Raw genomic sequence first — 27,737 nt, forward strand, 5'->3', positions numbered from 1 at the left:
TCTTATATACATCAATCATCCAAGACAAAAAAGGCAAAGAATTTATAAAATGATGGTTATATCTGGGAGAAAAGGTTGTCATGGCTTCCCCCAGGGGACCATTTTGAGTCCACAATGTTGCAGAGTTGTCAGCCCTTGCACGGGACGGCGTGGCTGGCCCGTAGCTCACATCGCCTGTCGCCCACGAGCAGCTTACGGGTCCGCAGCTTGAATCCCTCTACGCATTTGCCGAAACCGCTCCAGGGACCGAAAAGGCACTTTTCTACTTAGAGGAAAACAAATTAAGAAAAAAGAAAGACAAATAAAAAGAGACCAGTGTAAGTAACTTTCCATTTAATATCGGTTTCCAGTAATAGACCCCTTGTATAATGACGTCACGTCAATCAACGCCCTCACTGAGACTAAAAGGAGGCAGCTCATAAGACTGGTCCCCTGTCACATAAAGACAGGTACAGTGTACTTGCATTTCAAAACCAGTGATTTCATTGGATAAACGTGCAGTGACGTAAGCTTTCTATATCTGTGTTTTGATTGGTCCGAGGACCAATAAAAACACAGATTTGGAAGTCGGTCGTCTGCATGCAGTGTCCCCATGTTTATACAATACATTTATTTGTTTAAACTGTCAATTTCAGTACATGAGACCCACGCCCCCAATGTCCAATAAAGGACCAAGCAAGTATGCTAAGTATGTTGCTCAAGGACACAACGCCACGACCGAGACTCGAACCCACATTCGGGTGGCCGAAACACTAGAGCTCGAGTCAGCTAGTTATTAACCATGGTGCACACTCGAATATGCTTTAAGTGGTGTTAACAATCACCATTCTGCTTTTTTACGCCATCAAAAGTCCATGCAGCAAAAAAAAGATTGAAAGAGCTTCTTACCAACGCCATTCTTCCCGTAGCAAGGTTTTGTGCGGGTCATAGTGTTTTGACAATCTGGCGGAGTGATATCATCTCTTTCCAGGGTGCCGACTATCAGTCTTTTTTGCTCCTCTTCGTCACACTCGCTCCATTCGCCCCAAGTGTACATGCAAGCTGCAGGAGTCACAAAACAATATAAATGAAATAAGTATTCTCTATGGTACGTCGGGCACTGGACACCTTTGGTTATTGTCAAAGACCAGTTTTCTCACTTGAGTATCCAAACCTTAATGCATACAATTAAAAATAACAAATCTGTAAAAATCTGTGAAATTTAGACTCAATAGTGGTCATCGAAGTTGCAAGAGAATAATGAGAAGACAAAAACATTATTACTTGCTGAGGTGCTGAGAATTAAGTACAATAATGTCACGAAAATAATATTTGTCTCAGAAGAGACTGGAATCTCTACAAGTAAATTATATTACACATCGCAATTCATAATGAGTAGGGATTCAAGTCATGGTCAAAAAAATGAGCTACAAAAGGTATCAAAACCCTTTAAAAAATGATGCTAGGCTTGTTTCCAGCCGTACCTACTGCACACCGCTGATGTATCTCCCGTACAAGCCTGCACCCAGCGGTCTCTTTAGACTCGTCGATTAGTGTGTCACGTCTACGCCTCATGTCGCTCGTAGCATTACAGTAACCCCACGGGCCAAGAATGTACTCGCAGTCTAGAGAAAGATCGTAGAGAAAGATACTTAAGTTTCAATGTCTGAAAATAAATTTAGTATTTGAAACATGTATTGAAATCTCTGTTGAGCGAGTGTTGGCTCCGAAGTAACCCCATGGACCAATCCTAGAAAGATACTTAAAGGAACACGTTGCCTTGGGTCGGTCGAGTTGGTCTTTGAAAAGCGTTTGTAACCGTTTGTTATAGAATGCAGATGATTAGAAAGATATTTTAAAAGTAGAATATAATGATCCTCACAAGTTTTCCTCGAAAATGCGTGGTTTTCCTTTTACCTCGTCGACAAACACGGTTGGCCATTTATGGGAGTCAAATTTGGCCGACCGTGTTTAGTTCGCAAAATTAAAGGAAAACCACGCAATTTCGAGGCAAATGTGTGTGGATCATTATATAATATTCTAATTTTAAAACATCTTTCTAACCCTATGCATTTAATAATAACCAGTTACAAACGCTTTTCAAAGACAAACTCGACCGATCCAAGGCAACGTATTCCTTTAAGTTTCAATGTCTGAAAATAAACTTAGTAAACTCGTGGGTACAACCATGTATTGAAATCTCTTTTGAGCGAGTGTTGACTCTGAAATGGCCGGTCCTGGGAATTCCGTCGGCCGGATATTCTGTTCCTCATCAATAATGGGATGAGGAGGAAAGAGGGTGACATAGTTTGTACACAGTTTGCCCATGGAGGGACATAAGCTCATGCCACAGTCTAGAGTGCGTTTTGGCGACCCCAACCAAAGCCCAACCAACTCAAAAAGTCGGTTACCGGTTGGTCTGAACAGCATCGTCACCGCGCCTCAACCGAGAAGCGCGAAAAGGCTCAACCATGTTTCTGGTTGGGGTCGCCAAAACGCACTCCTAGTATCACAGGAAAATCTTTCCCTCGAAATTTCAGTCCCTCATGGGAAATTTACATCGATGGGGAAGAGGTTGCTTCGAAAGAACGCTTTATAATAGAAGAGGTTTGTACACAGTTCGCCAAACATATCCTCTGTGGACCGAATCTCCTGCCACACCTGGTACCTGGTGTGGAGGCGGGTCTGGTGAGGGGGGGGGGGGGCAGGCTTGATCTCGCATTTTCCCCTACTCCTCGACCCACCAAATGGAACAAACAAGAAGTGCGCACTTTTCGGCAAGGTTTTCTTTGAACATCGAATTGGCGTAAATACATCATCACGTAGTCTTGAACCAATAGAACAAGAATAGCTAGATGGTTTTGCTATCTTTGCACCTTCTGTAGTCTCGGCTTAATCAGTTTCAACAGATCGGACATTACAAAGATGCAGTAAATCATAGCCAATGGTATCGTTGGCATTTTGTTTTCTTTTAAACAAATCGAAGTAAAAATGGAAAGAGGGCGCCCTACCGTTCTTGTTCTCCAGACGACGCTGAAACTTATCACATGGTTTGGTAATGACTTTCTTCTGGTCGCATAGAGTCGGGTCACCACTCTTCAGTGTAAACGTTCTCATCTGCAGGCTGGTCTGCTCGTCACACTCCGTCCAGTCTTTCTTATCGTACTTGCATTCTATTTAATTCAAAAAGGGAGAACATGAAACCTTAAAAGTTAGAATTGCAAAGGTCGTGGGTTCGAACCCCACTCGAATAATTAAGCCTGTGATTTTTTCCCCGCAGATCTCCAAAAAGTGCCGAGTACACAGTGCTAACACACATCGGTAAATACGGATAAAATCTGTTTTGTTGTTTTTTTTTCCCCCGATGCAAATTCCCATCTATTTCAATATTTGGTTTTCTTTTCAATTTGGATTCAGAAAAGTCGACATGATATCAAAGGCAGTGGACACTAATACTCAAAATAATTATTAGCATAAAACCTTACTTGGTAACGAGTAATGGGGAGCTGTTGATAATATAAAACGAGAAACAGCTCCTTCTGGAGTAACGTAGTTTTCGAAAAAAAGAATTCATTTTCCACGAGACCTAAGAATTAGAATTTGAGGTCCCCAAATCAGGCAGCTGAAAGAACACACAACTTCAGACAATGGTGTTTTTTCCTACAATTATTATCTCGCAACTTCGCGGACCATTTGAGCTCATATTTTCACATGTTTGTCATTTTATGCATTTCTTTGACATTACCAATAGTGTACATTGTTTTTAAGCATGGGGCAACATTAAGTGGCTAGCTAGTTGGCGAGGAACGTATGTGCCATAGATCTGCTAATGAGCCTACGTCCATAATCATCTTTCACCTACATTCTTTGCACATCTTTGAGCCAAATCATGATGTACATTATAAAACACATTACATGCAATTGTACTGTACATACACGCAGTGCCGCGAACAACCGAGAGTGAGCTTTTCATATTGTGTGTTGATTGGTCAGAGGTGACGTTTGTCAGCTGCACCCACATCACCTTGGACCAATCAAAACCCGTTTTGAAAGCCTACGTCACTGCACGATTTATCCAATCTATTAATTAAAAGACACCCAACAAGTTGTTATAAAAAAAATGAGAGCCTACAAATTATTACTATTATCAGCTTGGCGCACACCGAAATCATTCAAGAAGAAAAGTGCGCCCTCTATCGAGTTCTCACGTAATACGTTTCGAGAATGAGATAGTGACGTATTGTACAAAGACTAAATCCCCCAAATCTTCAATGCCAAACATTTCTTTCTAACAATACTAACTTCCAGGGCTGTCATCCTCATCTTCCTTGTCAGCTTTGTTGCGCTTCGGTGGGTCCCTTGCGGAGGAGCCCTTTGGACTACCGTCATTCTGTCGGTCCTTACTCCCCGATCCCTTCTTCTTTCCCTCCCTGGCCTTGTCCCCCTGAGCCCGCTCCTTGCAGTAGACGCGACACGGTCGATCCTGCTCCTTCTTCTTGCAGTTCTCACCGTCTCTCGTGGCCCGCTCGACACCCCTCCCGCATGTCCTACCGTCCCGTACCTCACAGGAGCCCCAAACCCACTCGCTGCATCTCGGCGGGTGCCTGTCGGTTTTTGTCGGGGCTTGGTCCTCGGGGTTTGAGGGTGAATCGGGTTGGTTCGGATCGGTTTCGGGAACTGTCGGTGGCTGCTCCTCCTTCGGGTTGGAAGTTGAGGGGGTGATTGATGGATCTGATTGGACGGCATCAGCTTGTGGCCTCGCTGGGCAAAAAATAAATGGAAATAATAATGGAACATTATTCCTAGTTATCATAAAATTACGCATTATAGTAGTTACATGCGCATGATCTTAAGTCGCAAACTAGAATGACCCGGGCCTATGCACTTTTGCACCGTCTTCTTCTTCTGGTTACAGTTTTCCAAATACCTTCTTTTGTTCCCCGCATACCAACCCTTCGAAATGCTTTTGTTAACTGATCGGTTATGAACTTCACAAAGGGTTAAGACTAGTCTTCTTCCAAGTTACTCGTCATAACCTAGGACTAGCCATAAGATTTGAATAACTCCTAGGACTATGTAGACGATGTGACCTCTGACGTCTCACGAAACCCATAGCATGGTTCGCGCGCATGATTTGGCAGCCAGCTAAAAAGTGCTACGCAATCTTACCATGACTACGTGTCTTTTTGCCTGGCAAAACATGACGTATATACAGTGCTTTTTACAACAGAGGTCACAATGTCTTTAGTCCTAAGTTTTTAGTCCTAACTCTTTTTGAAGTCGAGCCCGTACAACCTTTGCCTGCTGTATACAACCGGATCTCAGGCGAAATAAAAAAAGTAATTCCAAACTTTTCCCTCCCTCCCTGATGACCAACAACATTTTTATTTGATGATATCATGATTTGACAGGACGGGGTGTCTACACTCCAACCCCCTAATTCAATTGCCTCGCAGGGTACCCACGCACTCATTTCCTCCCTGTAGATGTTCCTAGGGACTCGGTAAAGTCGTCGGTGTTTGAAAAACCCTGGGATCAGCCACGCCCTTAAATAGAGTATTACAGACGGTGGGGAAGGGCCTCTGTAAAGGCACTGTGCATGGACATTTTTGGTAAACACTCAAAATAATTGTTAGCAACTCGGTATCGTGTAACTGAGAGTTGTGGATTTAAAACATTGTAAGAAACGGCTCCCTCTAAATCAAGTTACCTAGGAGAAGTAATTTCTTACTAAAATATTAAAAAACTTCAGGCCTGAAGTCTTTCATTAGGCATCTGACAGCACATACTATTGGTAAGAGCACATACCAGTATTCTCACTTGGTATGTCCCAGCATGCACAAAATATCAACATGTGAACATTTTGACTCAATCGTCATCGAAGTTGCACGAGAATAATGAAAAACACCCTTGTTGTACAAATTATTTTGCTACAAGATGCCTTATATGGGTCATTCCATGTCAGACCAACACACTTTTTTACCTCATGTCTTCCGATTTTGATAAAAATTGCTGTGATTGTAGGTCCTTATGAGCAATGAATGCACAGCAATTGTTAGCCCGATCGGACTTACCATGTGGTCAGGGCAGAAACCACTAAAATCTGACATTTTTGGGGTAAAATACCACCTTTTTGGTATACATATGTCATAACCATGTCAATTCTCATCACATATATGCAAATTTGGTATCAAAATGATGAGAATTGCATGCTCAAATCAGTTCTTTTGTCAAAAATAAATTTTCTGAAATGTAGGTCACTGTAATCTTTAATATGTTATCGTGACATTTGACCCAGTTTTTAAAATAATGTATCATTCCAAAAATCAATGAAATAAAAATCTCTTGATAGAGCATGTCTTCCTCTATCAGAATCCACTAAGAAACAGTTGGGCTCTTCAAAATTTACAACTTTATGACTATTTTTGTACAAGTACCGTGATCTTTAATATGTTATCGTGACCTTTGACCCAATTTGTGAAACAATGCATCATTCCAAAAATCAACAAAATAAAAATCACTTGGTAGAACATGTTTTCCTCTATCATAATCAACCAAGAAACAACTGGGCTCTTCAAAATTTACAATTTTATTACCATTTTTGTACAGTTGTTAGGTCACAAACTAGTCAATTTATATACTTTACATAATAAATCCACCAACAAACCTCACTCTTCTGTTTCTAAAGTTACTTAAAGTGTTCATGGTTTGCGATTTGTTTCTTGTTGAGGGCTGATGTGGTTTAACCAGAATCAGAATTTAAACTATCAGCAGTGACACACCCAGGATTTATTATTTTTGGGGGGTGGGCCATATTTTCCCCAAAAATTTCTTTCGAAGATTGTAAAACAAAAAATCAAAACAAATCAAACAAACAAATTGAATACCTTGGAGGGGCTGGGATCAATCCCCCAGACCCATCGTCCCCCACCCCCCCCCCTTTCGGGTGCACCACTGTGATTATTAGTGATCCCAGTTAGAGATTACGTACATCACGGTTGAGATGGAGAAGCTGTCTGCCTTTCTTCAGTAGATCACAAACTTATGCAGTCTTACTTTAACCCCCTGTGATGAATCTTGAACAACAAATTAATGCATGGTAACTTTCTGAGAAATCCTCAAGAACAATTTGTTCACCATGCTGCAACTCTGACTTCAGTGCCCATTTTAATAGAGCTGCTCAGCAGCAGATTTTGTGCTAACTGTGCGATTTCCATTTAACCGTATAGCACACGAAAAGGCATGCTAACCTTCCGATGAAGTCAGAGTTGCAGCATGGTGACATTTTTTGTTTACCATCTTGGAAAGAATTTTGTTTCGGAAAAATGCCCTCCCCCCACCCCCCTCCACCCACAACCCAAATTAAATCCTGGGTGCGTCACTGCTGGTATTTTAAAGTATGATTCTGGTTAGACCACATCAGCCCTCAACATGAAAAAATCCCAAACCGATAAAAATTTTAGTAACTTTGGAAAGTTTTTTATTTTTATTTATTTATAAAGTAAAGTACATGTATAAATTGACTAATTTGTAACCTACCAACTGTACAAAAATAGTCTTAAAGTTGTAAATTTTGAAGAGCCCAGTTGTTTCTTAGTGGATTCTGATAGAGGATGACATGCTCTATCAAATGATTTTTATTTCGTTGATTTTTGGAATGATACATTATTTCAAAAACGGGGTCAAAGGTCACGATAACATATTAAAGATTACAGTAACCTACATTTCAGAAAATTTATTTTTGATGAAAGAATTGATTTGAGCATGCAATTCTCATCAATTTGATACCAAATTTGCATATATGTGATGAGAATTGACATGGTTATGACATATTTTTACCAAAAAGGTGGTATTTTATCCTACAAATGTCAGATTTTAGTGGTTTCTGCCCTGACCACATGGAAAGTCCGATCGGGCTAAAAATTGGTGTGCATTCATTGCTCATTAGGACCTACAAGCACAGCAATTTTTATCAAAATCGGAAGACATGAGGTAAAAAAGTGTGTTGGTCTGACATGGAATGACCCATATTATAAGGCTTCAGCTAGGACTGAAGTCGTTTACTATTTTCCGAGAATTTACATTTTTCTCAAAACTACGTTACTTTTAATAGAGGGAGTCGTTTCTCACAATGTTTCATACTATCAACAGCTCCTCATTACAGGGCCCAATTTCATAGAGCTGCTAAGCACACAAATTTGCTTAGCATGAAATTTCTTCCTTGATAAAAACAGGATTACCAACCATATTATTTCATTTTTTTTTGCATATTGCTTGTTACTTATCCTCAAAACCACGTGGAAATTTGCTTGGTAATTTTGTTTTTATCGAGGCCAAAATTTCATGCTAAGCAAATTTTCAAAGCTATGAAATTGGCCCCTGGTTACCAAGTAAGTTATTATGCTTACAATTATTGTTCAGTAGTAGCCTACCCATAGTGGCCACTGCTTTAAAGAGCGGGATAATTCTAAAGCCACTACAAAATACGTTTGCCGGAAATACTAATCAGTATAAAATAACGTGGCCTGAAGTATAAAGCATGTTCGTTTCTATCAATATGTTGCTTCTTACGAAGTAAGTTTTTTGCTAAACATTATTTTGAATAATTACCAATGTGCCTATAATGGGTTGCAGCATCTGGAAAGTTCATACATCAATCATACAGGGTACCTTAACACCTCAAACTTTTCCCTCTCAGTAAATCTCGCAACCCCTTGTTCCGGAAAATAGACCCATAGAACCGGTGCACCCCGATAACCCCCCCCCCCCCTACCCCCTTATAGGTCCCTCTAGTTTCACCCCAAGTTGCATTGCAAAGATAGATAGCTGTAACTTTATAGCATGGAACTGAATCGAGGTAGTATACGCTATTCCCATAATTATGGTTATTGTAGCCAAATGCATGGATAAATGCATGTTTGTTTTAACTGGAAACCAATGGCTACTCAAAAATGGTCTATAGTTGTAAAGCTGGTTAGAGGTCCTGCAGACCCCATAACAAATACAAACAATTGTATAAAGTTGTTTTACGCTCAAGGGACAGCAAACGAAATGTAAAGGGCTTCAATCTATAGTATTCGAAATGTTCACACATAAAAACAGGGCACACTAACCCCCCAACGTTCCCCTCGGTAAATCTTGCAATCCCTTGTGCCGGTAAAGAGACCCCTGGACCGGTGCACCCCGATGCCCCCCCCCCCCCTAAAGGTCCCCCAGTTTCACCCCAAGTTGCACTGCAAAGATAGCTGTAACTTTATAGCATGTAACTTAGACTTGTGGACAAGTCGTTAAATGTAACTAAATCAAGGCAGCACGCTATTCCCATGGTTATGTAGCTCTGGATAAATGCATGTTTGTTTTATAAAAACTGAACACCAATGGCTTCTCAAAATGGTCAGTATAGTAATAAGGTGTGATAGAGGTCCCCTAACAAATGCAAACACTTTTATTGATTTTTCGTTACGCTCAATAGACAGCAAACGAAATGTAAAGGGCTTCTACAATATCCGGAATGTCCAATACAACTCATACAGGGTACATTAACCCACATCTTTTCCCCCTAAACAAACCTAGCAACCCCTTGTTCAGGAAGCGGTAACCCTGGAACCGGTGTACCCTCGGTGCCACCTAAATGTCCCCCTAGTTTAACCCCTAGTTTTACTCCAAGGTGTTCTGCAAAGATAAACTGTACAACTTTAATAGCATTGAACTTAAATCAAGGCAGATTGAATCATTCCCATGCATGGTTATGGAATTATTGATGATGTCACACTGTTTATTACTGACGTTAGACAGTGCCAGCTCATTTCCACCCTGAGTAAAATGTTAATGAAGTTAAGGTTTGGACTAGTCATTAGGACTTGTAGGATATACTAAAAACTCGAGGGTGGTCTTCAGTTAGGACGAGTCGAGATAAGACTAGTCTGAACTCTTTAAGCAATCCACCCTGGACATCTTTGGTAAAATGCTAAAGACCGATTCTCTCACTTAGTGTATTGCAAAATATGCATACAAATAACAAAATCTGTGAACATTTGAACCCAATTGGGCGTAAAAGTTTAAAGAGAATTATGACAGACAAAATACCCTTGATGCACAACGCTGCTTTACAGATGCCCATTATATGAAAGGCTTCATCACTTTCCCACACGTTTACTTCAGAAAACTACGTGGCTTTACTGTTTTGCACGGCGTTTTATGCTATTATCAACAGCTCTTCGTCGCTCATTACCAAGTAAAGTATGCTAACAAATATTTTGAAATTATTACCACTATACGCAGTGCCACAAGAGGGTTTGTAGACGTTTTAGTGTTTCCTATTTACTTGTGAACAATTCATTTCAAAAAGTGGTAGCGTTGTTGAGGTGTTGCAGACAAATTGAAGCATTTACCACATCATCATAATTTCACAGACGGAACGGCAACATTTATGTTGAATGGCCTCCAAGTTTGTGACTTTCATGTTGCCCGTTGTAACTGCAAAGTGTGACAAGGCCTCAAGGACGGATTTCTTTTTTAGGTTGCTGACAAAACCCTAGCCTGTAACATCTGACGTTACACTTCATTTCAAGGCTTATCCTCTTGCGGCTTAGGACACGTGACCACAGTCTATTACAAAATTCCTGACAGATTGAGTTCAACAATAGAAACAATGTCACCTATTGAGTCTCGTCACTCAGAACCTGTTTCTATTTTTGACCCGTAATGTGGTCAAACAACCGGGTGTGGCTTTCCCCCTGTCCACCCGGTCTACATTCCTACAAAAACTCTTAAAGACAGTGGACACTATTTGTAATATTGCCAAAGACTAGTCTTCACAGTTGGTGTATCTCAACATACGCATAAAAATAACAAACCTGTGAAAATTTGAGCTCAATCGGTCATCGAAGTTGCGAGATAACATTGAAAGAAAAAACACCCTTGCCACACGAAGTTGTGTGCTTTCAGTCGCTTGATTTCCAGACCTCAAATTCTAAATCTGATGTCTCGAAATCAAATACGTGGAAAATTACTTCTTTCTCATAAACTACATTACTTGAGAGGTAGCCGTTTCTCACAATGTTTAATACTTATCAACCCCTCCCCATAACTGGTTACCAAGAAAGGTTTTAAACTATATTATTTTGAATAATTACCAATAGCCACTGCCTTTAAAGGCACTTAACACTATTGGTAGGCTTATTTTACTCATAATAATTGTTAGCATAAACCTTACTTGTTAACGAGAAACGGAGGGCTATACTGGTAGCCAAACACATTGTAAAAAACGCCTCCCTCAGGGGTAATTTTCACTCAAATATTATATGAGATAGTAAAATACCTCAGGCCAGAAGCCTGTTATTATCTTTCTGAAAGCACACACATGTTTGCTCAAGAGGAGTTTTTTTTTCTTGTATTGTTCTCTTGCAACTTCGATGACAAATTGTTGAGCCCAAACTTACAAAGATTTGTTATTTTATGCATAGTGTTGGGATATACACCAAGTGAGAATACTGGTCTTTAAAGCCATTGGACCCTTTCGGTAAACAGTGTTGTCCAAGGCCCACACTTTGTGTACCACAACTTCTATATCAAATAACAAACCTGTGAAAATTTAGGCTCAATCGGTCATCGGAGTCGGGAGAAAACAACGGAAAAACCCACCCTTGTTTCCGCGCGTTTCGCCGTGTCATGACATGTGTTTCAAATAAATCCGTAATTCTCGTTAACGAGAATTTATATTGTTTTGCTGTAAGTTATTTGTAAATCTGTGAATTATTATTTTTTTTTTTTACCGAAAGTGTCCAATGGCTTTAACATTTAGCAAAGGTTTCTAATGCCTTGAAGGCAATTATGATGGGTAGAGCTGACCAAATGAACCGGATTGGTCGAGCTAAAGTTGTGGCAAAAGCTAGTGTTATTCATGTTTGGTGTTATCAACAATGCTAATGAATAATAAAACCTGATGTGGAAATTTGGGCTTAACCCGGTGTGTGAGTTAGGAGAATTTTTTTGTGAAAAACCATACACAATTTTCAGCATGCAAATACACATTGTCCTTATTTTTTAGTGTGACAACCGACACCGCGGCAGTGCAGTTAATTACGACCCTATAAGATAAAGTAGTAGTCCCAGCCAATTTCTAAACCTTCCGTCAAAAAAGCAGGACAGTTCTTTTCAGAACTGAGAAGTCTCCCGACAGTTCTCTAAGACCAAACTCTACATGGCAGGCAGACACACACATGGTGTTACCGCAAACCAAATACATATTGATACCTCACCACGCAATGCCTCAAATCATAATAGACAACCGAAATCAGCTGTCATTTTAATACAATCTTGTCAAAGAACGCAAAACGTCTTAGGACAGTCAACTACCTGGACAAATTGACCTATTATTTTTGTTTTCTCTGTCCAATGTTTTCTTCATCCAGCTGTGCACGTTAATTGTCCCCAATGTTTTGCCCGAATTTCGGAACGTAGGGGGCAACACTGCCCCGGGTCGTACGCCTGTGCCAGTTATGTGTTATATTATTGGCAGAGGATGTCACCAAAAGTGCCTACACTTGAGGGTAATTTAATTATAGAGAAAGGACCACTCTTTCCCTCTTGTTGACAGAAGGGCACCTTTGAAACCCAGAAAACACAATACGAAGGGGGGGGGGAAGCGTTTTGTGTTGCACTAATTCTTCTCGTTGCTAATTAAGAGATCTTATTGTACAATTGTTTTTTTTATTTTTATATTTCTAGTTGGAAGTTCCATGCTTTTTGTGCTTTAATGTTTACAAACATTTTCAATGGTGCGTTGCTTCTCTGTTGTTGTTTGAAATAGAGGTATACTCACTCAATGGGCCTAGTAAAAAAAACTTCAGGGCCGAACCATTTTATTGGGCATCTGAAAACACAAGTAGAGCAAATATTTTTTTTTTTTTTTTTTTTTCATTATTTTTTGCAACTTCGATGAACAATTGAGTACAACATGTTCAAATAATCTTATTTATTAATATGTATTATTGGGAAAACACCAAGTGAGAGTACTGGTGATTGACAATAACACACGTGTTTTGTGCCTTTTGGGGAAGCTTTCTCCCATAATTATCTTCGAACCGTGTGTCCTACAAAAAAGGTACCCAAACCCTTTAAAAATAAACTTGGTTGCTACTTTGAAGCAAGACATGAATTCGACCCTGAGCTGCACGGGGCCCGAGTCCGTTTCCTGACTAGACGGGGTTGGATTAGCGATTTGTTGATAGGTCTGGCTTGTCATCAACTGTAATTGCTAGTCTGTTATGTGTGTCTGTTGAGCCGTAGAAACTACCCTTGCATGTTCACTATAATTTGAAAGGGAAATTGTTGGGTTGGCAGAGACAAATTAATGTGAATTGAACGACAGATTTGTATTCTCAAGTTACGTCGTTATTCCAGGTGTTTTTTTTTTAACAATGATGTACCAAACAATTGGGCCTTATTCTTCAATAAGATTGGTCCGAGTGGATCATTCGATCAATAAAACATTTATTTCCACATTCACATCACATGGAGGCATCGTCCTAAAAGCAGAGGCTTGTGGCGGATGTGCCCGTTACAAGATTACATAACAAAACAGAAGAAAAAAACACTAAATAGACGAATAAATAAATAATAACCGCTACGGTAGATAACTACACATGGCCGATTGGCCGATTTTTCCCGTCAGTCGACAATATTTGAATTTTAAACAGCATTTGTTGTTGTTTAACAAATGGAAATTTGTATTGGGGTTAATGAATATTAATGTTGGTTATACCCATATTCAACGACTCAGACATTGTACACGGTAATCTCAGTACTTTCCTGAGCTCTGTAAAAAGACACTGCTCTGAATTTCAATAGTCGTGGGTTCGAATCCCATTTGAGTAATATGCCTATAATAATGACTGGGGTTAATATAGACAAACACTTTCGGATATCATATTCAATTACAAGGGGTAGCTTTGTTATTAGTTTCCACCTTGCAAACACAAAACATTGTATGTTTTTTTACCTTTAATACAAAGAAAACCATCAATCAATATGTTGTTCCTTAGAACGAAATATTTCCCCAGCCCAAAAGGTCCCGAACCGGTAATTCATTTCCATTAAACTCCAGTCTTATTACAATGCGTTGTTTTTCACTATCACTCAACTTTCGCGATCTCGCGACGTGTGTAGCCTATAAGGTATTACCAACTCAACAAGAACGTCTTGATCAGAGACTAACTGTTACCGTGCAGAGTTTTACATTCTCAGTAATGATCAACTCATGACTTTTCGACCAAGGGGATTTGTTGAAGTTTTTGATTTATTAAGATGCCTTTTAAAGGAATGATGAATTGGACATAGAATTTAAGTTGACTTGAAAGGTATGTGTTCATAACGTTATAGTTAGTAAATCAATGACCAATACAAACTTGCTTGATGAGAAGCACCGCAGCTGTTTTATCGACGAAGGATTCCAAAAAATGTTCCATCCAAATTTGAATTTGAGAAACGATTTATGCACGAATCATTATTCACATTATTTTTACCAGAGATGGTAAAATACCTTTTCATCTGCTGTTTTCTCAGCAAGTGAAAACCGTTTCAACTGGAACTTTCATGATTTGTATCTTTCTGATGTATGAATGGGGGACTTTCGGGACTCTTGGTGGCAGCAGACTAACCAGGTAAAATCCATTGTTCTCGGTAATGCGCGCATGCTCAGAACTACGTATTAAACAACAACAATTTACCTGGTAAGTCTGCTACCACCTAGCGTTCCAAAGTCTCCCATTGCCTATAGATCATCATTAGGGCTTGAGGCTTGAAGTCTTTCTCGGATCAAAATATTATTTCAGTGAGAAAATAACCTCTTTCTCAAAAACTATGTTACTTCAGATGGAGCCGTTTCCCACAATGTTTTATACTATCAACAGCTCTCCATTGCTCGTTAATACTAAGTAAGTTGTTATGCTACCAATTATTTGACTACCAAACGTGTCCAGTGCCAACACATTCAACAGCAATGTGGTGCACATAGAAACCATTTTTATAACCCGATGACAAGCATATAACAACCCTCTGTGACAGCTCTACTTTTCATGATAATTTTTGTTTGATAAATCACCAGCAGGTGCCGTAATTTCTTTTCAAGCCACAAAAAAAAAAAAAAAAAACGGCTCTCCGGGGAAAATTGGGCCAGCGATGAAATTCGATAATTCGCGATAAATTGACAGATGTTATTCTAATCGGCGAACGTGTTAAAGACGAATAATGTTTTTTTTTTTTTTTTTTGAGGGGTAATGCTGGATTGTCAAAACAACCTGTGACAGGTTTGTGTAGTGTTATCAAACTCAGGGACTGGACTTTGGAATGGGGGTTTAGACAATAGGCCGTTTGGGATTGGTTCCATGTCGTCGTTTAATACACGGTGTATTGCAATGAAAAACGGTAGCAAGGGAGCTACTCTGGGTGCCCGTGACTATTAAGGTCAACTACGCTAAAAGGCACTGAACACCTTTGGTTAAAACCATTGGACTCTTTCGGTAAACAGTATTGTCCAAAGGCCCACACTTCGTGTATCACAACTTATATATAAAATAACAAACCTGTGAAAATTTAGGCTCAAGTGGTCATCGGAGTCGGGAGAAAATAACGGGAAAACCCACCCTTGTTTCCGCACGTTTCGCCGTGTCATGACATGTGTTTTAAATAAATCCGTAATTCTCGATATCGAGAATTTATATTGTTTTAATGTTTTCTCAAAAAGTAAAGCATTTCATGGAATAATATTTCAAGAGAAGTCTTTCACCATTACCTTCTGTAAACCCTGTAGGTTATTTGTGAATCTGTGAACTTTTATTTTTTTCTGTTCCGAAAGTGTCCAATGGCTTTAACCTCAAAGACGTGAGTGTTCTCTGTTGGTGTATTCCAACATTTTTAGCATAACAAACCTGCGATTTTTTTATTATTTATTGGTCATCTAAAGTTGCAACATAATACTGAAAGAAAAAACAGATGCCTATAAAAAGGGCTGCAGGCCTGATGTCTTTTAATATTTGAGTGAGAAATTACCTCTTTCTCAAACTTCGTTACTTCAGATGGAGCTGTTTCTCATAATGTGTTATACTCATAACATCTCTCCACTGCTGGTTATCAATTACATGTTTATGAAACTATTTTTTGGAATTATTACCAATAGTGTCCAGTGCCTTTAAAACAAAGAAGCATACCATTTCGTCCGATGGCAAACCCACGGGAATAAACCATTTCCCCTTCAACATAGTTCTCGGAGCTTTATTTCACACTTACACTTTTTTTCTTAATTGAAATGGGGTGAATTACAGCACTTGGAACATGTCCCATGTATATAGTATTTTATGTAATGGAAGTGGGTTCGTTTCCCTTGAGGGGACCCCCCCCCCCCCCCAAAAAAAAAAAAAAAAAAAAGAAAAAAAAAAAAAAAAAAAGTGAAAGATTTTGTTCTCAATAATCAGGTTGCTATAAATCTTATTCTTGGAATGGATTATTAAAGGCAGTGGACACTATTGGTAATAACTCAAAATAATTATTGGCATAAAACCTTTCTTGATGACGAGAAGGTTGATGGGAGAGGTTGATGGTATAAAACATTGTGAGAAACGGCTCCCTCTGAAGTGCCATAGTTTTCGAGAAAGAAGTAACTTTCCACGAATTTGATTTCGAGACCTCAAGTTTAGAACTTGAGGTCTCGAAATCAACCATCTAAATGCACACAACTTCGTGTTGCAAGGGTTGTTTTTCTTTCATTATTATCTCGCAACTTCGATGACCGATTGAGCTCAAATTTTCACAGGTTTGTTATTTTATGCATATGTTGAGATAAACCAACTGTGAAGGCTAGTCTTTGACAATTACCAATAGTGTCCACTGCCTTTAATATCCAAGCAACACCAGCGTTGAAATTTAAAAGCAGTGCGTACTCTCTGGTGCGTTTCAAAAATAACTATTATGCCAGCATTGCATTACAAATCTGTGAACATTTTGCGATTCAATCGGTCATTTAAGTTGCATGAAAATAATGAAACAAAACTCAAGTACTCCTGTTGCATATAATTATGTGCTTTCAGATGAACGACAAATGCTTCATGACTGAGGCCTTTCTCAACTTATGTTTTTGGGGATGAAAAATGATATCTTCCTCTAAAACAACATTACTTCATAGGGGACATTTCTGTGTTATAGAATATAAAGCTCTCCAGTCCTCTTTACAAAGTAAGTTTCCGTTGCCACTAATCTGAGGTATGCCAAAGGCCACCTCGCTCGCTTTAAGCAAATCACCCACCGAAGTAATTAATAGACTGCTCAAATTTATGACATGAAGCCCAACATTCCCCTCATAGAGTTCAAATAATCACCAAATTGTTTTCTATTTATAATTTATAATAAATCATGTTTTCAAAAACAGACGGATTGTAAAAGCCTCCAATCTATACACACATATCATTTTGCATGTTTTTAAACTCTCAACGATAGATTCGTTCAAACATTATTATTTTTGGGGAAAAAAAAATTGGGGAAATAACATTAAGTTTCTCAAGTCATACTGCTGTTTATTTCAATCGCTGCAAAGAGAAGAACAACCTGGACTCAAAATATAGTCTGTGTTTTGGTTCAACTGAGCATTAATTTATTGAAACTAGAGACTGGCACGATCCAAATAATTGAGAATACGTTTGTTTCTGTTTAGCTTATCACATGTATTCCCTTTTCTTTTAGAGGAACAAATCAACGGGAGCTGATGGATTCCTGATCAGCTTGGAGTCAATGATTCAAAACCTTTACATTTTGTGAATGTCTCTGGAAGATGAGTTAATGGCATTGGACCGAGTTTCGTTCCGCATAGCTGCCGTCATTCGCTCCGCAAGCCCCCGGAGGCCTCAGCGGAGCTTCCCCATTTGCAATGAATCATCGCCCGGGCAGCCGCGAGATCCGAAAGTAAAAATAAATCACCGATGATAAGCTGAAGTCCATCGGCCCAGTTCCTTCGGTGTAATGGAAGAAACATGTAATGTGTTCCAAACAGTGAGTTGTCGCACGAGTGGAGAGAAATGTGGGACTACACCATGTTTTTTTGTTCAGGATTTTTTTTTCCCCTTTTTTTTATTAGAGGAAAGGGTACAAGGAATGTGGCTGCCGTGACTCCTCTATCTTCACCAAACGTTTGTGTAGCAGGGTGCACTTTGTTATGAACTCTTTAAAGGACAAATAGAATACACTTGACTTTTGAAACCGTTCGATTGTGTCAATGCTACGGAGTTCTTAAATATGACTTCACTTCAAAGGGAAATATTTCACAAAAACATTAATAGTTATTATAAGTGCATACTTGCACTTCAAAAATCGGAAGCTTTCAGACTAAAACTTAACAATGGGAGACTTTTGGGATGCTTGGTGGCAGCAGACTTACCAGGAAAATTCCATTGTTCTCGGTCAAGTGCGCACGCTCAGAACACCGTAAACAATGGAAATTTACCTGGTAAGTCTGCTGCCACCTAGCGTCCCAAAATCTCCCATTAGACTTGTTATCATTACCAACCCAGTATAATAGGCACATACCTTTAAACGAAAACATAACTTATTTTGAAGCCATACTCCCAATGTTGTACTGTTTACTCAGCTTTAGACTCATCTAACGACTGGGTGAAGGGAAACCCATAATGGTGACAAATCAATGGACATACAGCATGACTCACACTGATGACTTAAACACCGTTTCATTAAGTAAAGAAACTATTCATCCATCACGTCCACGCTTCACAACACACAGTTAATAACCATCAAATCCTCCACGACTGCAAATAACACCGACATGCTAACCACATTTACATATTGCTAAGCAGATTCAAGTTAATCACACTGTTTGCTATATTGGATGAGCAGACTTAAAAGCAGTGGACACTATTGGTAATTACTTAAAATAATTATTAGCATAAAAGTTACCTTACTTGGTAACAAGTAATGGGAAGGGGTTGCTAGTATAAAACATTGAGAACGGCTCCCTCTGAAATGGAGTAGTTTTCGAGAAATAAGTTTTCCACGAACTTGATTTCGAGACCTAAGATTTAGAAATTGAGGTCTCAAAATCAAGCATCTGAAAGTACACAATACACGGGCGTTTTTTCGTTCATAGATATCTCGTAACTCCGACGACCAATCGAGCTCAAATGTCCACAGGTTTGTTATGTTATGCATATGTTAAGATACACCAAGTGAGAAGACTGGTCTTTGACAACTACCAATAATGTCCAGTGTCTTTAAGTTCCAGCAATTATTTTGTTATAAAGGATAATCTATAAGAACATTGGTCTTGGAGCAAAAGCATGCATAAAGCGCACGTACACATTTTTCTTCGCTCTCTTTCATCACTGGACCGCTGCCGACTCAATATAAAAACAGAACATAAGCTGTCAAAATGTGTCTACGCTATTACTTCCAAACTGAATAAATATACAAATAAATAACATCATTTGAATCGCGTCTTTCGCCAGGCATCAAAGTACTGTCCAAAATAAAACAAACTAAAAAAATTAAATAAAAAAAAAAAGTAAATAAACATTTTTTTTATTTGCCCATACGCCGATGTGTGTTAGCACTGTATACTCAGTACTTTCCCGAGTCCTGTGAAAACAATTCACAGGCATGTTACTCGGGTGGGATTCGAACCCACGACCCTTGCAATTCTAGAGCAGTGTCTTACCAACTAGACTACCGAGGTTGCCCGGCAACTAGAGGCAGTTCGAATCCTATGTAAGACACTGCTCTAGAATTGCAAGGGTCGTGGGTTCGAATCCCACCCGAGTAACATGCCTGTGATATTTGTTCACAGGACTCGGGAAAGTACTGAGTATACAGTGCTAACACACATCGGTGTATGAGTAAAAAATTAATATTCTTTATCCCCGATACAAATTTAACACTTATTATTGTAAATAAACATACTAATTTCTTCCAGTGCCTTTATTTTACGATTATTACCAATCCAGAATCAATGACGCACCTATGACTGTTTTCTCTTATCAGTTATAAATCAATAGGTACTTCAAGATTTAGTTTCACGAAAGTAAGAACTTGAGCGAAGATCAATGTTTTCTTGAAGATGTCCCAAGGGATGATTATTGCTGATCTCACGTACATGCTAAACGCATAGAGGAAATGTTGGCCAAAACTGAATAGGAATAGGAAGCATGCACTAAGAAGATGATGATAGAAGTCAAAGGAAATGGGGAAGTACAGTTGAAGACGAACGGAAGAAACTTCAATCGTGTGTAATTACTTTTTTATTTTACCTTTCTGCACTGGCAAAACACTAGGAATTATTTCAATAACTTACATGATTGCACAAAAAGGTAATGGCTTGATGTTTCAACCTTAATAGAGTTTTTCTCGAATGCTAAAAATTGCAACACACCACACATGGACAAAAGACTCTACTGTGGTTGAAACGTCAGGCCTCCAACTATTATATTTTGCATCTGTCACCATAGGTCTTTTTGATTGGTAGGCAGTTTGGAACAGCTAAAGGGAATCGATGTGTGGTGAAGAGGTAATAAACTTGTGGTTTAAACCCAACGAGGCCTGGGCCTAATGTCATGGCTCTGCTTACCGCCGAAGTATACGCTTACGATCACGATTCCCCGCCTACGTGAAAGCCGAATTTCTGCGCTAGCCTTGTAAGCGTAGAATGCCTAGTAACGTGAAGTACGCACGCGCAGGAGCCCAAATTCGCCGCCAACCCGTAAAATACGTTTGCCGTAAGCACAGAATTCCCTGCTTCCGTAAGCGCCGATTCTGTGCTTACGGTAAGCAGAGCCATGCAATCGGGCCCTGGTTCTTGATAATTGTACCGAGTGGCCACAAATATGTTAACTGTGCACGGACCCGGATGTCTTAGGCTCAACTCCTACTCAAATTTAAGTAGGAGTAAATTTCCCTTTTTACACTAAACATTTTAAATAAAAAACAAATACAATTAAACACCGGTTTGAGTTTTCTTTCACACACTCCTTTTCCAGAAACCAACCCCATCCCCCTTAAAAAATTATAAAATAAAAAAAATCTATTTTTTGTTTGACTTTACTCGCCAAACTTAAAGGTCAAACTTCTTACCTCTTTTTCCCTCCTTACGTCTCTCTTTCCGCGCTCTCTCCTTCTTGCCAGCCGTTGCCATGCCAACGCAAATTGCAACGACCACACAAACTACCAGTAACTTCCTCATAATTTCCGGGGGTTCGAGCTCCGTGAATAATTCTGTTTGACTGACGTGGAAGAAGCTCTGCTGCTGATAACAGAAAAAATCAGAAAGTTTCATTTTACAAAATTTGTGATTTTTCTAGATTACATGAGACAGATCAGTCTGATTGACGTTCGCTTTGCGTATTGAGTTAGGATATTTCATTGTTGATGGTTTTGTTTGGTTAAAAAATACAAAGTGATGAATAAGGTTATAACGTAAGAAATCCAAGTCGTATACTCCTTATGTTGATTCAGGGGCCACAAATAAGCTAACTTTGTTTAAACACTTCTGGCTGTGGTTATATCGTCCGTTTAAACACCCCCACGCGATATCCTCTCAATCAATCAAAATGGAGAAACTGTCCAGGTATTTTAGAATATATAATCACCTTTTTTATGGGCTTACGGGAGCAAATCAACAATGGACGACACAGGAGAACTCTTTGTTCAAAGACCAGTGTTCATATGTTGACCCAAACATAATATGCATCAAATACCCGATTTGTTTAAAACAAAAAATTACTCATTATTTTGGCCATCGAAGTTGCAAGAGAATATTGTTGAACAAATGTGTGTGCTTTCAGAAGGCAAAAAGGCTTCAGGCCTGAAGTCTTTTGTTATTTAAGTGAGAAATTATCTCTTTCGCAAAAATTACGTCTCTCCATTGCTCAATACCAGGTAAGTTTTTATGCTGAGAATTACTTTGAGTATTTTACCGATAGTGTCCAGTGGTTTAAAAAAAATCTCATTTCCTTTCGGGAGTCTACCGGTTCCTTCTCAGCCACACTGGAACCACAATATTACTCAAAATAGAGGTTACATAATTATTACACTAACCGCTTAATTTTACATTATATTGTCTTTCAAAATTCAAGCATTCAAATCTCATAAAACGTTGTCAAAAATGTATAACAATAATGATGATGTACCTTTCCTCCAAGAATAATTATCGAATTTGAAATTACATTTCCAAAAAAAGGAGATCTATCTGTGACATGAAACCACGTAGGAACAATGTACGTTTTATTTAGATATCACAGCCGTCTTTGTTCTAGAGAGTTTGACGAGTAATTGAAGTGGACACCGCAATGGATGGATTGTTTCCGGACTAGTCTAGCCCGGGGGTTTAACTCGTTAGACGGGGGGAGGAACACGGCCAATTACCTGAGTCATTTCAGCTGCATTCCCGGTATTAACTTTGACCACATTGATCCATAATCAACTTATAAAACCTGGGCCTAATTTCATGAAGCTACTTAATCAGAAAGTATTGTTTAACAAAAAAATATCGCTTTATTATTATATTCCCTCCTTGTATTAAAAAACCCTTGTTTATTGGTTACTCCTGGATTTATTGTTATGGTGTTTGTACTTTTCATGAAGTATGAAAATAAATGTGAGTTTGATTTGAGTTGAACTAAACATTATCCTGCTAAAGTACAAAACAGGACTCCAATTACTTTTTGTACGTGGAAAATGGTATTTTAGCTGGTAACTTTATTGTGGTAAGCAACATTTTGTTTAGCAACTATAGCTTCAAGTTGTTAATCAGAAAATTCTGTCCAGTATAATTATTTCTTTGCTAAGCAAAAATTAGGTGGAACACAAGCCACAACTTTCCAATGTAACTTTTGGTGGTAAGCTGTTTTTGTAAAGCAATACTTTTGCTTGGCTAGTTTTTGATAATTACCAAAGGTATGTGCTGCAAGTCTTTAAATCAAGTAAAACAGACGGCGAATTATACAATGATGTTCAGTGTAAGCCTATATGAGACCTCGTTAGTGCCAATAGGAGACTTTCTAACGCTAGGTGGCAGCAGACATACCGGGTAAATTTCCATTGTTTACGTAGTTCTGAACATGCGCATAATTCTGAGAACAATGGATTTACCCGGTAAGTCTGCTGCCCTCTATCGTCCCAGAAAGTCTCCCATTGCTGTTTTATTTTCAAAAGGAGTTTACCAGAACCTTTGAAACCCCCCACACACAAACAAAATACGTACTTGTAAATATAATTATAACAACGATCATTGAGAGCGATTTAAGTGAAATCTTAGCACTACACTTTCTTCTAACATGAATCCATCGGTGATATACTTCCCTGCCTATGGGGATGACAAAGTTACTGAGTGTAAAAAGTTACTTAGTTGATGACAAAGTTACTTAGTTGACCCAAAGGGGGTAAAAGCAGGAGGAAAGTAACATTGAGAAAATCTTATCTTCCTCAGCAGCACTTGCAATGTTCAACTCAATGCTCTAGAGGGGACGATTGATCCAGGAAATAAGCCCACATGGGGGATCACACCGCCACTAAGGTATGGTTTAAAGGCACTGGGGTCGATTTCACAAAGAGTTAGGACTCGTCTTATCTTGAGTTAGGACCAAGATAAATCTTAAGGTCTGCATGTTACAGTGCTAGGTTAGGACTCGTCCTGAGTCCTACGATTGGTCTTAAGTTAGGAAGAATTTTGTGTCATCGACGGCTAGACAATAATTATTGGTAATTACTCAAAATAATTATCAGCATAAAAACTTACTTGGTAACGCGAATGGAGAGCTGTTGATAAACAATTGTGAGAAATTGCTCCCTCTGAAAACGTAGTTTTTGAGGTAATTTCTCACTCAACTAATAAACGACTTCAGGCCTGAAGCCTTTGTTAGGCTTATGCAAGCAAACACGTGTGCATATGTTGGGATAAATATCAAGTGAGAATATTGGTGCTTGATAATTACCAAAGTTGTATATTGCATTTAAATGTATTAGATAAGATTTTTTAGTATCATAATTATAATTATCGTTCTTTGATTTCAGTCTGAATGCTTTTTGATCACATGAAGTTGATTCTAGGAAACATTGTCCCGGCTTATCAGAAATGAATTCGTATTCGAGAAAAACTGTATCTGTAAATGTAAAAAAAAAAAAAAATGATTTCTGGTTTGTTTACAGCCAAACTAATACAAAAATGTATTTTTGGTAAAAAGCAGTGTACACGACTTTATATTCTGTTCGAGAGCAAATCCTTTAAGAGTGTGGAGTTTCTACATTCGCCTATGAAATGCAAAGTATGTAAAACCACACATAATTGTGAAGCTTTCCCTGATATTAATTCAAGAACTGACCTTTAAGCGAAAGACAAATTGGCAAAACATGTAAAAATTATATCTCAATAGATTCAAAGATCCTTTGGCTGTGAATGTAACCTACTTCTTTTTTAGTGTTCATATCCAACATTTGGTTATAATTTAGAATCCCCTCCAGAATTCTGCAACTAGTTAAGACATACTCCATAACATCCATGTAAAGGGCGTTTATAACTCATGTCCAAAATGTTTCGAAGGACGAAATCAAGATTAAAGTGAGGTTCAACTAATTCATGTTATCAATAGGTTTTAACCTGATACACCGATGTGTGTTAGCACTGTATACTCAGTACTTACCCGAGTTGTGTGAAACAAAATGACAGGCATATTACCCGGGTGGTATTCGAACCCATGACCTTTGGACTTTTGCAATTCTAGAATGTTTTCCACAGAACTCAGGAAAGTCCTGACACAGTGCTGACACATTGGTGTGTAAGGTTAAAACACTAAATGATGTCATCTTATCCCCGATGCAAGTTTAACATCTATTAATTCATATCACTTTTCCAAGCAATTCAGAAACGTCGGGACTTCTTTTATATAGAGTTCTAAATCAACCTGTATCGACAACCAATACTATTCACAAGAACATTGTTTGCGGTCTGAAAACTAGTTGAATGTTTTCTTTATCGAATGTCATCGTGAGCCTATACGCAAGTGTTGCTCATGAAGACACTTCAAGATTCAGGTCGAAATGTCGAGACCTCAATAATATTCGTTCTCGGGTTCTAAGTTGTTATTCCTCTTAAAACCAACACTTCTCTCAAGAATATAGCTTATCCCGAAACTGGTTGCGTATTTCATTTTTTTTAGGTCAACTCAAGTACACGAGCTACAAACAATCATTGCCTTTCATGCAGACAAAAACACTTTGCATGTCGAAACGTCAAGAGTTGTTTGACCGAAACGTCAAGACTTGTTTGACCTAAAACCAACACTTCTCAAAAGAACACAGTTTGAAATTCAAAAACAGATTGATCGTCTCTTAAAAAAAATTACCTACACAAATTACTTCATGGAAACACGCAACCATGTCCAACCTATTTGACACTGGACCGCTGGATTTTAGCTCTGGGCCAGTAAACTCATGACCTAAAAAGCCCGGTAATCTTGTGGGTTTTTTTAAACAATAATATGTCACTATTTAATATTTTGTATCAAAATTTTGATGAGTATAACAAATATACTAACCCAATTAAAACAAATGACTGAGATTTCTTCTCTAGTCTTTAAAGACACGACACCAATTGTAATTGTCAAAGACCAGTTTTCTCACTTGGTGTATCTCAACATATGCATAAATGTGACCGGCTCTACAAAAATGGGTATTAAGGGACAATATAAGTAAATTGAGTTACATACACAGCTTAATTGGTGTTATTATAAGCTTTATTTTGGTGCAGGTTTGAACCCTGTGACATTTTGAGTTCTGGATATATACTGATATTTGCATATTCATATTTTACAATTTATTGAAAGTGCCTTCAGAGATACAGGTCCTTAAACCTAGCACAATTTTAAAGGGAAGTTACCTAAAACTTATACTAAAACCTTTATTTTTTCATAAAAAAAACACCCAGGTCACACGAAGTTGTGTGCTTTCAGATGCTTGATTTCGAGACCTCAGATTTAGAATTTGAGAATTACGTTACTTCAGAGGGAGCCGTTTCTCACAATGTTTTATACTATCAACAGCTACCCATTACTCGTTACCAGGTAAGGTTTAAAGCTAATAATATATTTGAGTAATTACCAATAGTGTCCACTGCCTTTAACGGTTCATCAAATATACGATAACTACATGATGAACTCTAATGCAGAAAGCTCCTCAAAATTAATGTGCTGGTCTCGCAAAGTAAAATCTGCCGTCGATTTCACCAAACGTAGGATTAATCTTAGGACTTCGGACGAGTCCCAAAACTTAGGACTAGTTAATCGTCCTAATTCGAGGTAGGAATAATCCTAGCATTTCGTGATATCTGCTGCTTGTCCAGTAAGTTTTGTTTAGCTATACAAGCCCTGCTGTCTTTTGAAATTTCGCACCAAATTTGAGTTCTGAATTTCCTTTTGTTAATACTAACCATGCGACGTTTATTCCACACTCCTGAAGGAAAATAGTACCGAAAACTAACAGAACCAAAAGCGCATTTATTATAAGATTACAAAATTAATACAATGTTGTAGCAATAAATAACTAGGACCTAACTATATACAAGAGATGAGCGAGAACATGATGCTGTTTACTATCTACATTTTGACAGAAAAACATAAATCATAAACCAAGGACTTACCTGTTTATACCAATCGTGTATCAATCAAAAGCCAAGGCGACACCTGTGTACTGCGTCAGCGGTGTTACTCCAGATACGACGTGTTGAAAAATAACCGATACTTTTTCAAGACATCCACCCTTCAACAACTCCAATCCAATATTTGTTGAAGCTAGAATGAAGAGGGAAAAAAACGAAGCCTCAAATAAATTGTTTTGTTTTTTTTACGCTACTTTTTTTCTGTTTTGCTTTCTGAAATTGAAGAGGTTTGCACAAAATGAGGATGTTATCTTAAGCGATAGTTGTTGGCGGACGGGAACAAGGGTTGTGGGTTGGTAGCCCGCGGCGATCGGGTGCTGCGCGATGTTTTTCCAGTTGGGTTCTGGGGAATAAGAGTACCCCTTACGACGTGCCGCATAAAAGACGAACTCTGGAGTGAATGGCTTTGCAACGAAGACTCCGCGTGCAAAGCAGGCCAATAAACTCCGGTGACGGATTGCTTGCTAAATGCTAAAGCAGAACCTTAAAACCTTCGTTACCCTCAAATCTCCAGGGATCTCGTCTTACTGCTGTCACTCACACGTGATTCATCCACCCCTGCAAGTCAGCATAGAAAAACCAGTGGCTATTGGGGATTGCTTGATATAAGTTTACTCGCACTGAACTGCAAGGTCTTTGTTAACGCATTACTGTGAAGTTTTTTCACGAAAGATACTATTGGATATTTTGCAAAAAAGAAAAAAGAAAATGACGACTCAACAGTGGTTTTTTGCCGCATAGGAATTATAACTTTTTATATAAATGCGCACAAAGTAGGTAAACATTGGTTTCAACTTGAGGCTTAGTTTCAGGACAATAACCGAGGGGGCAGGAACGCAATCCGGCCCCACGGGTTAACCCCCCTTTGTCACGGTGAACTCTCTTGACATTGCGGACGCTCTATACCATCATGCCCAGCGGACCCGAGAGAAGTCACTCCGACAGCCAATCAAAATCCCGGAGGGGGCTGTTGGCACGTTCAAAATACAAGTGTTCCCACCATGTTTGTTTCATTCATAGTTGACCCTTGAAGCCGGGGGCCGTTGTGTTACAGAGATTA

The 27,737-nt window shown here is 38.8% G+C and overlaps 1 protein-coding gene across 2 annotated transcripts; it reads right to left on the bottom strand.

Annotated features, from left to right (window-relative positions):
- LOC117305338 lies at positions 1 to 27,031 on the bottom strand. 2 transcript variants are annotated; one of them, XM_033790199.1, is made up of 7 exons: positions 26,660 to 27,031; positions 21,103 to 21,271; positions 4,282 to 4,740; positions 2,991 to 3,152; positions 1,464 to 1,604; positions 889 to 1,041; positions 1 to 262 (listed from the first exon to the last, which is right to left on the bottom strand). In XM_033790199.1, exons 2-7 carry the CDS (start codon positions 21,209 to 21,211, stop codon positions 129 to 131), a joined length of 1,158 nt encoding a protein of 385 aa, XP_033646090.1. In that variant the 5' UTR covers positions 21,212 to 21,271; positions 26,660 to 27,031; the 3' UTR covers positions 1 to 128. The 2 variants fall into 2 exon arrangements, with proteins under 2 accessions (XP_033646090.1, XP_033646089.1); XM_033790198.1 differs by having other exon boundaries at positions 21,103 to 21,274.
- Between the last annotated feature and the right edge of the window lie 706 nt (positions 27,032 to 27,737).

This window comes from Asterias rubens, chromosome 22 (genome assembly GCF_902459465.1).
Source record: "Asterias rubens chromosome 22, eAstRub1.3, whole genome shotgun sequence".
Taxonomy (NCBI): domain Eukaryota; kingdom Metazoa; phylum Echinodermata; class Asteroidea; order Forcipulatida; family Asteriidae; genus Asterias; species Asterias rubens.

Excerpts from the sequence above, each read along its gene's own strand:
- LOC117305338 (XM_033790199.1), bottom strand. The coding sequence starts at position 21,211 with ATGAGGAAGTTACTGGTAGTTTGTGTGGTCGTTGCAATTTGCGTTGGC. Across the intron at positions 3,153-4,281 it reads TGAGGATGACAGCCCTGGAA|AATGCAAGTACGATAAGAAA; the intron begins GTTAGTATTGTT and ends TGAATTAAATAG. Across the intron at positions 1,042-1,463 it reads ACATCAGCGGTGTGCAGTAG|CTTGCATGTACACTTGGGGC; the intron begins GTACGGCTGGAA and ends TGACTCCTGCAG.